Source organism: Pseudophryne corroboree, chromosome 5 (assembly GCF_028390025.1).
Source record: "Pseudophryne corroboree isolate aPseCor3 chromosome 5, aPseCor3.hap2, whole genome shotgun sequence".
Lineage (NCBI taxonomy): Eukaryota > Metazoa > Chordata > Amphibia > Anura > Myobatrachidae > Pseudophryne > Pseudophryne corroboree.
In genome coordinates, this window is record NC_086448.1 from 294,265,473 (window position 1) to 294,277,923 (window position 12,451).

The 12,451-nt window shown below is 44.2% G+C and overlaps 1 protein-coding gene across 1 annotated transcript in view; it reads left to right on the forward strand.

Moving 5' to 3' along the window:
* The window catches only part of TGM4 (transglutaminase 4), a 51,982-nt gene that overhangs the window by 26,669 nt on the left and 12,862 nt on the right, over nucleotides 1–12,451 (forward strand). Inside the window, exon 10 of the mRNA XM_063922413.1 lies at nucleotides 9,596–9,847. Within this exon, the coding sequence (XP_063778483.1) occupies nucleotides 9,596–9,847 (252 nt within the window). The remainder of the gene's footprint in view (nucleotides 1–9,595; nucleotides 9,848–12,451) is intronic.

The window sequence follows — 12,451 nt, forward strand, 5'->3', positions numbered from 1 at the left end:
TGTCTGCCACAGCAGTGCCACTCCTAGATGGGCCAGCTGTTTGCTAAGTGACACAAGTGTGCGGCACAAAGTCATACAGCCACCTCGGTGCAACCTTTTGGCCTAAAAACAATATTGTGAGGTTTGAGGTGTTCAGAATAGACCGAAAATGAGTGGAAATGAATGTTATTGAGGTTAATGATACCGTATGATCAAAATTACCCCCAAATTCTGTGATTTTAGCTGTTTTTGTGGTGGTGGGGAGGTAAAAAAATCATACAGATCCAAAACCAAAACCCGAAAGGTGGTTTTTGCAAAACCAATCCAGATCCAAAACACGAGCGAGGATCCACATCCAAAACCAAAACACGAAAAGTGTCTGCTGCACATCTCTATTAATAACCATTGGCAAACTGTCTGTTCCCTTGTCATCTAGCCTAGGGGTTTAAGGTAGGTTCTGCACACTTACATGTTTGACGTCATCATAATAGCTGGAGAGCTGCAGGTTACCTGCTTCTGCAAAGGCGATTGTGGAAATTCTCAGGGGACATAATACCTTACAACCTGTATATATTAGTGGTGTGCACCGGGCCATTTTTCATGTTTTGGATCTGGATTGGTTTTGCCAAAACCACCCTTGCGGGTTTTTGTTTTGTATTTGTATTTTTTTTAAAGCATCAAAACAGCTAAAATAATAGAATTTTTTATTATTATTATTATTATTATCCTTTATTTATATGGCGCCACAAGGGATCAGCAGCGTCCATTACACAGTACAGAATAAAATGAGCAAACAAGAAAACAGCACTTACAGTACAAGACAATATAGGACAGGTATAGAAAACCCGGGGTTAGGTGCCATCAAAGGGAGTATTATTATTATTATTATTATTAACAGTTTCTTATATAGCGCAGCAAATTCCGTTGCGCTTTACAATTTGAAATAACAATAACAAACTGGGTGATAACAGTCATAGAGGTAGGAAGGCCCTGCTCGCAAGCTTACAATCTATAGGGAAATAGGCATATATACACAAGGAAAGGTGCTATCTATTGCATAGAATGATAAGACATGTGAGGATATGTGTGGACTGTACAGAGTGGATGTAATTTGATAGGAAGGTTTATGAAAGTTATGTGGGCGGTTCAGGAATTTGATACGCTTGCCTAAAGAGGTGAGTTTTGAGGGAACGCTTGAAGGTTTGGAGACTAGAGGAGAGTCTTATTGTGCGTGGTAGGGCATTCCACAGGGTGGGTGCAGCCCGATGAAAGTCCTGCAGTCGTGAGTGGGAGCGAGTAATGAGTGTGGATGAGAGACGCAGGTCTTGTGAAGAGCGCAGAGGTCGGGTTGGGAGATATTTTGTGATAAGCGAAGTGATGTACATTGGTGTAGTTTGGTTAATGGCCTTGTGTGTGAGTAAAAGTATTTTATATTGAATGCGGTAGAGTACAGGTAACCAATGGAGGGACTGACAGAGTGGATCTGCAGACGATGAACATCTAGTGAGGAAGATAAGCCTCGCCGCTGCATTCAGAATGGATTGTAGTGGTGAGAGTCTTGTTTTGGGAAGACCAGTTAGGAGACTATTGCAATAATCAATGCGGGAGATAATGAGAGCGTGGATTAGAGTTTTAGCAGTGTCTTGTGTAAGGTATGGTCGTATTTTGGATATGTTTTTTAGATGCATGTAACATGATCTTGAGACAGATTGAATGTGGGGAACAAAGGACAGATCAGAGTCAAGGATGACACCTAGGCAGCGAGCTTGTGGGGTAGGGTAGATAGTAGAGTTTTCAACAGTGATAGAGATATCAGGTTGGTACCTACTATTGGCCGGTGGAAATATAATTAACTCTGTCTTTGAAATATTAAGTTTGAGGTGGCGAGATGTCATCCAGGATGAGATGGCAGAAAGGCATTCAGTGACACGGTCCAGTACAGATAGGGACAAGTCAGGGGAGGATAGGTAGATTTGAGTATCATCTGCGTACAGATGATACTGAAAACCAAAAGAGCTGATTAGTTTACCAAGAGATGAGGTATAGATAGAGAAAAGCAGAGGACCCAAGACTGAGCCTTGCGGTACTCCAACTGAAAGAGGTAGCGAAGAGGAGGTAGATTCAGAGAAGCGAACACTGAAGGAGCGATTAGATAGGTACGATAGGAACCAAGAAAGGGCTGTGTCTTTAAGACCTAGGGATTGTAGTGTCTGTATGAGAAGAGAGTGGTCTACAGTGTCAAATGCAGCAGATAGATCTAGAAGAATAAGTAGTGAGTAGTGGCCTTTAGACTTCGTAGTGACCAAATCATTAACCACTTTAGTCAGTGCCGTCTCTGTGGAATGTTGGGAACGGAAGCCTGACTGAAGTGGGTCCAACAAAGTGTATGAGTTAAGAAAGTGTGTGAGTCGAGTGTAGGCAAGTCTCTCAAGTAGCTTAGAGAGACAAGGGAGCTGAGAGATAGGGCGGTAGTTTGAGAGAGCATTAGGGTCAGAATTTTGTTTTGTTTTTTAAATGGGAGTAATCACTGCATGCTTGAAGAGTGAAGGAAAAATACCAGTAGAGAGAGAGAGATTACAGATGTTAGTTAAGGTAGGGATGAGCACCAGAGACGGAGCTTTACTTATTTGTGAGGGTAAAGGATCAAGAGGAGAGGTAGTAGAGAAGCAGGATGAGAAGAGTGATGATACTTCATCTTCATTTGTGGGATCAAATGAAGAAAGAGTGCCAGAGGGTTCAGGTACAGAACGGAGCAGGTCACTGGCTGCCGAAGAGCATACCATTTCATCTCGGATCTTATCAATCTTCTCCTTGAAGTAGGAAGCAAGATCCTGTGCCTTGATAGTGGCTGGTGGGGTAGGTGCGGGAGGATTCAGAAGTGATTTAAATGTATTAAAGAGTCGTTTGGGGTTAGAGGCTTGAGCAGAGATAAGAGTTTGGAAATATGTTTGTTTGGCAGTGTCCAGGGCATTTTTATAAGAATGGTAGACTGTCTTATATGTGAGGAAGTTACTTGAAATACGAGATTTATATATGGAGTATAAGATAGTATAAGTAAGAAAAGGAAAGGCACATGAGGAAAGAAGTCCCTGCTCTTGCGAGCTTACAATCTAAAAGGTGAGGGGCTAACAGACCGCAGTGACACAGAAGGGGTAGACAGTGAGCTTATACAAGAGGGTTAGGAGGAGAGTTGGCTGGGTTTGGTGAAGAAGTGGGTCTTGAGAGCCCATTTGAACTTTTGTAGAGAGGTGGAGAGTCGGATGGGGAGAGGTAGAGCATTCCAGAGATAGGGAGAAGCACGTGCAAAATCTTGTAGATAGGAGTGGGAGGAGGTAATCAGTTGGCAGGAGAGATGACGTACATTAGCAGAGCAAAGAGGATGGGTGGGAATGTAAAGAAAGATAAGGTCAGAGATGTAAGATGGAGAAGAGTGGTTGAGGGCTTTGTAGGTGAGTGTGAGAAACTTGAATTGGATTCTGAATGGGAAGGGTAGCCAGTGAAGGTCCTGCAAGAGAGGGGATGTGGATGTAGTACGTTTGGTGAGGAAATGAGATGGGCAGCAGCATTGAGGATAGATTGAAGTGGAGAGGCATTTTTGAGGAAGGCCAGATAGGAGGAGATTGCAGTAGTCCAATCTGGAGATGATCAGTGAATGGATGGGGGTCTTAGTAGCATCCTGGGTGAGAAAGGGTCTGATCCTGGAAATGTTTTTGAGATGGAAATGGCAGGTTTTTGAGAGGTACTGAATGTCTGGTTTGAAGGAGAGGGAGGAGTCAAGGATTACTCCAAGACATCGCACTTGGGGGCTAGAGGAAATAGTTGTGCCATCAATAGATAATGAAATTGTGGTAGGTGAGGTTATGTGGGAGGGAGGGAAGATGAGCAGCTCAGTCTTAGACATGTTAAGTTTAAGAAAGCACTGGGACATCCAGGAGGAGATAGCAGAGAAACAGTTGGAGATATGAGTGAGGAGAGCAGGGGAGAGGTCAGGTAGATTTGAGTATCGTCAGCGTAGAGATATTTTAAGTCAAAAGAGCTAATGAGCTCACCTAATGAGCATGTGTAGAGAGAGTAAAGGAGAGGTACAAGAACAGAACCTTGGGGGACGCCTACTGGTAGAGGAAGTGGGGGGGAGGTGGAGTCATGAGAGGAGACAGAGAAGGAACGTCAGAAAGGTAGGAGGACAGCCAGGAGAGTAGTATCACGCAAACCAAGGGAGTAAAGGATTTGCAGGAGGAGAGGGTGGTCTACAGTGTCAAAAGCAGCAGAGAGGTCAAGGAGAATAAGCAGAAAGTAGCGGCCCCTGCATTTATCAGCAAGGAGGTCATTGCAGACTTTTGTGAGGGTAGTTTCAGTGGAGTGCTGAGGACGGAAACCAGACTGGAAAGGGTCAAGCAGTGAGAAGAAAGAAAGAAAGAAAGAAAGAAAGAAAGACAGTGAGGCGGTTGTAGACAATTTGCTCAAGGAGTTTGGAGGCAAAAGGCAGAAGAGAGATGTTGGAGAGATTGGTTGGATCAAGGGTAGGTTTTTTAAGAATAGGGGAGACAAGGACATGCTTGAAGGCAGAAGGGACAGTGCCTGATGAGAGTGAGAGATTGATTAGATGGGCAAGATGGGAACAGGCAAAAGAAGAAAGGAAGCGGAGAAGGCAGGAGGGAGTAGGGTCAAGTGGGGAGGTGGAGGGGGGTGAGGACCAGATGAGGCCATGACTTCCTCTCCAGATACAGGGAAGAAAGATGTCAGAGTTGGTAGGAGGGAAGGAGAGGGGGGGGGGGGGGGGGGTTGAGAAATGGAGGAGGGGGGTTGCTCAGGATCTGGTGGGATGTTATGTCCTGACGAATGGAGTCAATTTTGGATGTGTAGTAGGTGGCAAAGTCAAGAGCAGAAAGCGAAGAGGGGAGTTGAGGCGGGTGTGGGCAGAGGAGCGAGTTGACTGTGGCAAAGAGACGCCTGGTGTTTGAGGATTGGGAGGAGGTGAGGTTTTTGAAGTAAGATTGTTTTGAGAGGCCTAGGGCAGCAATGTAGGATGAGAGCATAAATTTGTAGTGGAGCAAGTCGGCCTTATTGCGTGACTTCCTCCACTGACGCTCAGCCGTATGCGAGCATTTTTGCAGATATCTGGTGCATTTGGTGTGCCATGGTTGAGGTGTAGATCTGCGAGGATGAATAGTGGTTGGTGGGGCGACAGAGTCAAGAGCAGAGGTAAGGGATGCATTGTAAAGGGAAGTAGCTTGTTCAGGGCAGGAAAGAGAGAGAATAGGAGAGAGCAGTGAGTCAAAAAGGGAAGATAGGGAAGTGGTGTCAATAGCCTCAATGTTACGCTTAGTGATGGTAGTCTTAGGTGGTAAAGATGGAGAAGCAGATAGAGATAGGTTAAAAGTGAGCAGGTGATGGTCAGAGAGGGGGAACAGGGAGTTATAGAAATCAGAAAGATCACAGCGGTGATTGAGGAGGTCCACTGGGAGAGACCAAGAGAAGAGGTGAGGGTAAGGAGTTTAGAGGCAGGTGATTTTGTGGGGTTATCGATAAGGATGTTGAAATCACCTAGGATAATGGAGGGAATGTCAGAAGAGAGGAAGTGAGGGTTGGCTACAGTGCAAGGTCAGATACAGTGCACGTTGGATACAGTGCGAGATATAGTGCAGGTCAGATACAGTACGGGTCACATACAAAGTGAGTTGTATATATTGTGGGTCAGATACAGCATGGGCCAGATAAAGTGCAGGTCACAGTGCGGGACTGAGGGTCAAATACAGTGTGGGTTGGATACAGCGCAGGTTGGATACAGTGCAGGTTGGATACAGCGCAGATCAAATACAATGTGGGCTAGATACAGTGCGGATCAAATACAATGTGGGTCGGATACAGTGTGGGTCGGATACAGCGCGGGTTTCAGTGTAGGTAAAATACAATGTGGGTTGGAAACTGTGTGGGTCAGATGCAGCACGGGTTACAGTGCAGGTCGGACACAGTGCAGGTTAGATACACCAATAGTGCACTTACTGTGTCAGGGGGTCCTCAGTGCGGGGTTGTCAGTGGTGTCTTCAGTGTGGTGGTGCCAGCAGTGTTGGCAGTACAGGGGTGCCAGCGGTGTCCTTAGAGCGGTAGTGTCGGCAGTGCAGAGGTGTCAGCGGTGTCCTCAGTGCAGCAGGGTCGGCAGTGCAGGGGTGCCAATGGTGTCCTCAGTGCAGTGGTGCCGGCAGTTTCGGCAGTGCAGGGGTGCCAGCGGTGTTCTCAGTGCGGTAGTGTTGGCAGTGCAGGGGTGCCAGCGGTGTCCTCAGTGCGGTGGTGTTAGCAGTGTTGGCAGTGTGGGAGTGCTGGAGGTGTCCTCAGTGCAGGAGTGCCGCAGTGTCCTCAATGCAGGAGTGCTGGCAGTGCGGGAGTGCCGGCGGTGTCCTCAGTGCAGGAGTGCTGGCAGTGTCCTCAGGGCAGGAGTGCCGCAGTGTCCTCAATGCAGGGGTGCTGGCAATGCGGGAGTGCCGGCAGTGTCCTCAGTGCAGGAGTGCCAGCAGTGTCACCAGTGGAGGAGTGTTGGCAGTGCGGGTGGCGGTATCGGCAGTATGAGCGGCGGCGCTGTTAGCGCTGTGGGGGCATCCATTCTGCCCATAGTAGTCTATGGGGAGACGCTGATTGGCTGAAAGCCATGACAGACGGCTCTCTCAGCCAATCAGTGGTCTTACATAGGTTACTATGGAGACCGGTGTCCGGGGCAAAACCTCAGGATCCGACAGCAGGATCCTGAGGTTTTGTTTCGATTGGGGATCCGAATCAGGAGCGCATAACCGAGCCTGACTTGGATTCGGGCTCGGATCCCCAAGTTCGGGCGGGTTCGGTTCTCAGGGAACCTAGTATAGATACTTATTTATCTGTAATGTATTACCAAGGCAGTTCAGCTCTGCTGAATATACATTGAGAGGTTTGAGCTTCCAATACCAGTCTTTGTCTTCCTGTGTGTAACTACTGAAGAAAGTGGTAATTGGACTTGCTGCGTACTGATAAGAGAGGAGACAAGAAGTGAGGTAGTGCATCATTTAGCCTGGATAAATGCCTACATACGTGTGTGTTTGTTTGTTTATTTGTTTGTTTGTTTGTTTGATTGTTTGTGTGTGAGTGTTTGTATGTATGTATGTGTATCAATATATATATATATATATATATATATATATAATAAACAGAAAAAATTCCTGGCACTCCGGTCTTACGTATACCTGGCTCAGGTGCCTTCCCCTCAGATCTGTAACCTGCATGTATACTTCCTTCAGAGTATGGCCAGCACTCAGAGACTTGCATAACACAAATTGTGTAAAGGGCCCCACAGGACATGCTTTAATGGTGACGTTTCGGGGTAACAGTCCCCTTCCTCAGACTGAGGAAGGGGATTGTTACCCCGGAACGTCACCATTAAAGTATGCCCTGCGGGGCCTTTTACACTTAATTTGTGTAGGAAGGAAGGAAGTGTGTGTGTGTGTATATATATATATATATATACTGTATATATAAAATCTGTTTTCTTTTAAAGAAGATAAAGATAAGCTTATACAATATTTATTTGCTAGAAATGGAAGTAGTTAATTTTTAAAACGTTCCAGCCTGAAAAAAAAATTGCATGATTAAATAATATTTCAGAGGCTGTTCTTTCTGTTAATGACACCCTGTGATGATGCTAACAGAGGCTAAATTACCTTATTGACAGGTTACGCAAGTTGGAACAAAGCCATTTTATCAGCTAGTTGTCAAGAAACAAAGCTTTCTTCATAAGTTTTATGAAACTCTAGCAGGCTTCTGTGAAACTGGCTGGCACAAGAAAGCATATTGTTCAAACAGTGTAACTTGATTATGCCGTAACTAGACTTTTTGATGCCCTGTGCCAAAACGAGAATTGGCGCCCCCCACCCATTTTTCCAATAGGGACATAAGGTGCATGCCACGTGGGGAAGGGGCATGACAAAATTTATCCCACATAAAGCCCATGCTATGATGCCCCTTCCTTCATTTTATTTACAGTGCATCCAGAAAGTATTCACAGCACTTCACTTTTTCCACATTTTGTTATGTTACAGACTTATTCCGAAATTGAATAAATTCATTTTTACTTTAAAATTCTACACACAATACCCCATAATGACAATGTGAAAAAAAAATATTTTAGATTTTTGCTAATTTATTAAAAATAACAAAACTAAGAAATCACATGTACTAAGTTGATGCACTTTTGGCAGCAATTACAGCCTCAAGTCTTTTTGAATGTGATGCCACAAGCTTGGCACACCTATCTTTAGGCAGTTTAACCCATTACTCTTTGCAGCACCATTGGGTTGGATGGGAAGCGTCAGTGCATAGCCATTTTCAGATCTATCCAGAGATGTTCAATCGGAATCAAGTCTGGGCTCTGGCTGGGCCACTCAAGGACATTCACAAAGTTGTCCTGAAGCCACTCCTTTGATATCTTAGCTGTGTGCTTAGGGTCGTGGTCCTGCTGAAAGATGAACTGTTGCCCCAGTTTGTGGTCAAGAACGCTCTGGAGCAGGTTTTCATCCAGGATGTCTCTGTACATTGCTGCATACATCTTTCCCTCTATCCTGACTAGTCTCAGAGTTCCTGCCGCTGAAAAACATCCCCACAGCATGATGCTGCCACCACCATGCTTCACTGTAGGAATGGTATTGGCCTGTTGATGAGCAGTGCCTGGTTTCCTCCAAACATGACACCTGGCATTCACGCCAAAGAGTTAAATCTTTGTCTCATCTGACCAGAGAATTTTGTTTCTCATGGTCTGAAAGTCCTTCAGGTGCATTTTGGCAAACTCCATGTGCTTTTTACAAGGTAGGCTTCAAATAGTTAGAATTCTCTAGCTTAGAACTCTCTAGCTTTCTATGCAAGGGCAGATAGCTCAGTGAATATAGTGTCTGACTGCAATGCCACAGGCATTGGGTTTGAATCCAGAGTATTTCAGCATCTTGAAATGTAATAACGGATAGTGTTACTGAATAACAAAGATCAAATTAAGTTCATGAATGTTGTATAGGTATTAGCGACGGAAGGGGTGCGGCCCGTGGGGGTAGGAGACAGGGGCAGTAAGGGGTTGCTGGGCTTCAAAAAGGGGGGGAACTGCAAATAAAAGTAATTAAAACAGATAATTGACAAGTGCTGTCAACAGCACCCTCTAGCCTGCAGTGCTATGTGCGGTGGCACACTCTGCACACACCTACTTACTGCCCTGATGAGTTGTAGGACCCCCTTTACCAAATTATCTAAAGTACATGCAATACGCTAATGTGCTTGCCAACCCAGCAACTTATAAGCTTTGCAGAAGACTGGGTTGTCATTGCCTGCAGCACTAGATAGAGGATGTGCTCTCCCCAACCGTCCATTTTTACCAATGTTGGAACTCCCACTGTCTAAGGTTATTCTTGTATATTTACTGATTGAGTGCCACAACTATGGTTCTACTTTCCTGAGTTTGTTTGAATCATAATACCATTAGGAATGTTGGTAGGTACACTATGTTGTTCTCTGTAAATAGTTACATAAGTAAAATAATCAGTATAATAATCTTTATTTGATGTTCTCACTTAATAATCCAATACTATTCACTGCACATGTATTGTATATGCAGGCATTTTCCAGTGTGGCCCATGTTCTCTGACAGCCATAAAAAATGGAGATGTCTATCTGCCCTATGATGCCAAGTTTCTATTTGCTGAAGTAAATGCTGATAGGATTGAATGGATGGTACAGGAAACAGATGGGGAGGAACAAATTGACCAGATACGGGAGGAAAAAAACTGCATTGGGAAATGCATCAGTACTAAGGCAGTCAACAAGAACTTGAAACATGATATTACATCATCATACAAGCACAAGGAGGGTAAGTAAAATGGTTATTAAGAATGTAAACTGCATGTACAATCCCATGTGCTGTAACATTTTAGGGACAGGCAATCTCTTTCTCTCCTGGTATGGACTGGTATGGAACTCCTGGTAACCCATTGTCTGGAAAGTTAGAAAAATCAGAAAAGGAAAAATAGTATTTTTTGTTGTTGCTATTTGGTGATCTTTACACACACCCTGGGGTATATTCATTAATAAATCTAAAAGTCCAGATCAATTTATGGATCTGACTCGCTGTGATTTGCGGTAGCAGATCCAAATGTACCAGAGCAATTCAACATCCTGACATGCCTATCAGCCACACTTTCGCCATTGTTTTGCTGCTACACTGCACAAAAACCCCTAAAAACTCATACAGCACATGCATCACACAGTGTGTACGCACAAAGGTGTCACAGTGTGTACGCACAAAGGTGTCACACAGTGTGTACCCACAAAGGTGTCACACAGTGTGTACGCACAAAGGTGTCACACAGTGTGTACGCACAAAGGTGTCACACAGTGTGTACGCACAAAGGTGTCACAGAGTGTGTACGCACAAAGGTGTCACACAGTGTGTATGCACAAAGGTGTCACACAGTGTGTACACACAAAGGCATCCCACAGTGTGTATGCACAAAGGCGCAGCTGTGATTGAGCCGCACGGTACCAGAATTGTCTTGGAAAAGTGCTGCGAGTTCCTAGATGGTGACTGGGAGGTGGCTATCAAGACGAACAAAAATGGTCGGTGTTATGAGCGTGTTATGGAAGTATCATGGGTGTGTTGCTAAATTGTTTACATATACAGATGTTTTATTGTTCATATTGGGGGCCATACTCCGACAGACAATCTGCACATGCCATAGAGCTGGTGCATGTTTTGATTGTGGCGTGTAAATATGCACCAGGAGGCATTATATCATCTACAGACTCTCAAAGTTGGTGTCTCATCCTTATATGAAACACAAACAAAAGGAATGCTCTGCGCTCCAAAAATCACTTAAAATCAATTGATTAATTAATTAAATGCAGTCTAGCATGGAGAATAATTGACTCAATGAGGCTTGACCTTTTAAAAAGAAAATATTTTATCAAACAGTTAAATACCACATAGACACATAAACCAAACAATACATAGATTAGCAGTTTAAAAATTCAGAGGTTACTACCTCTAATATATGTAAGCAGAAACACTGTATCTATAATTGTAAACGTGCTGTTACAATAGTAAACAATATATCTAAAGTGCAAAAATGGTTATCTTGAGAGAGAAGCTCTCTAACAAAGAATGTCAATTGATTCTATCACTGGCGTCCCAGTGTAAAATCATATGGACTGTCCACAGAAGGCTCCGCATTAGCTAATAAAAAAGTCATTAGAGGCAAAAACAATAATAATTACCCCCGTGCTGGTTCCTGGAGTTTATCACAGGGTCCTGTGTGCAAATGCACGAGGTAGAGATGAAGATTTTTGGTTGATGCCTCAGTAATAATTGGAAAGCAAACTTGCTAAAATGCTCTGACCTCCGTTAGAGAAGCCGTCAATTGACCATAAGATGGTGTTATAATAGGAACTTCCCCACAAGGGACGTAATTTATTCAGCTGAAGGTAGCAGTATGGAAAAGCACATCCGCTGATGGCTGGTGTTATAGTGGTCTCACTGCGGAGATCCGTTCATATCCATAGCCGCAGCAGTTTCCAAATAACAAAATGCTGTGAATAGCTGAAATAACTTTTTACCTCACAGCGGAGGTGCGGTGCGGTTCCTAGAGGTCACTTGGCTGTAGTATGTACACCGGACGGGGTGTCGAGAGCCGAGATGGTAAAGAGCCTGTCTGCCAAATAACGGGTGTCCAATGATGAACTCGTAGAAAAGGGGCGTCAACGCGTTTCGTCTCCTAGCAACGGAGACTTCCTCAAGACGATATATATATCTATATACAAGTTTCTCATCCTTATATGAGGACTTCATCAGGAGGATGAAGTTCTCATATAATTTGATGGATGAAACATGTTGAGGAGCCCTTCTTTTGGATTGTTCCAAGGATATCTGCTGTTATTCCTAATACTCAATTACTCGGTTTATGCATTTATACTATACAAATTATTCATGAAGTATGAGAAACACTTCCCCTGGCATTTTTACAGGAAAAAGGGCTTTCCTACCTGCTTGTAATTGATGAAATGATGAGGAATTTCTATTTACTGGCGCTTTCCACTGTCTCCATAGACGTCCATTTGGACAATTACTTAACACTATTTACCAGGGATGAAAGGCTTTGCTTAAGGTCATGTTACTATATGCCCGGCAATGGGGACCTGTCACACCGGAAACCCTTTTACGTTTCCCTCACCAGTTCAAACTGATGTGCGCATGTCACACTGACCCTTTGTTGGCACAGTTAGCCTGCTGGTGAAGTAGAGAAAACCCTTGCGTGTTTTTTTGTTGTCACTGGAGCTCCATAAGGAGTCCTAGATTAGTAAATTGCAGAGCTACAAGAATCTGTATCACAGATAGTACCAATTCTACATAAATAGACCCCTTCATATTGGAGTCAAAGGGGGCAAGGAGGGAGAAAGAGATACAAAGTACTAGAGCCTG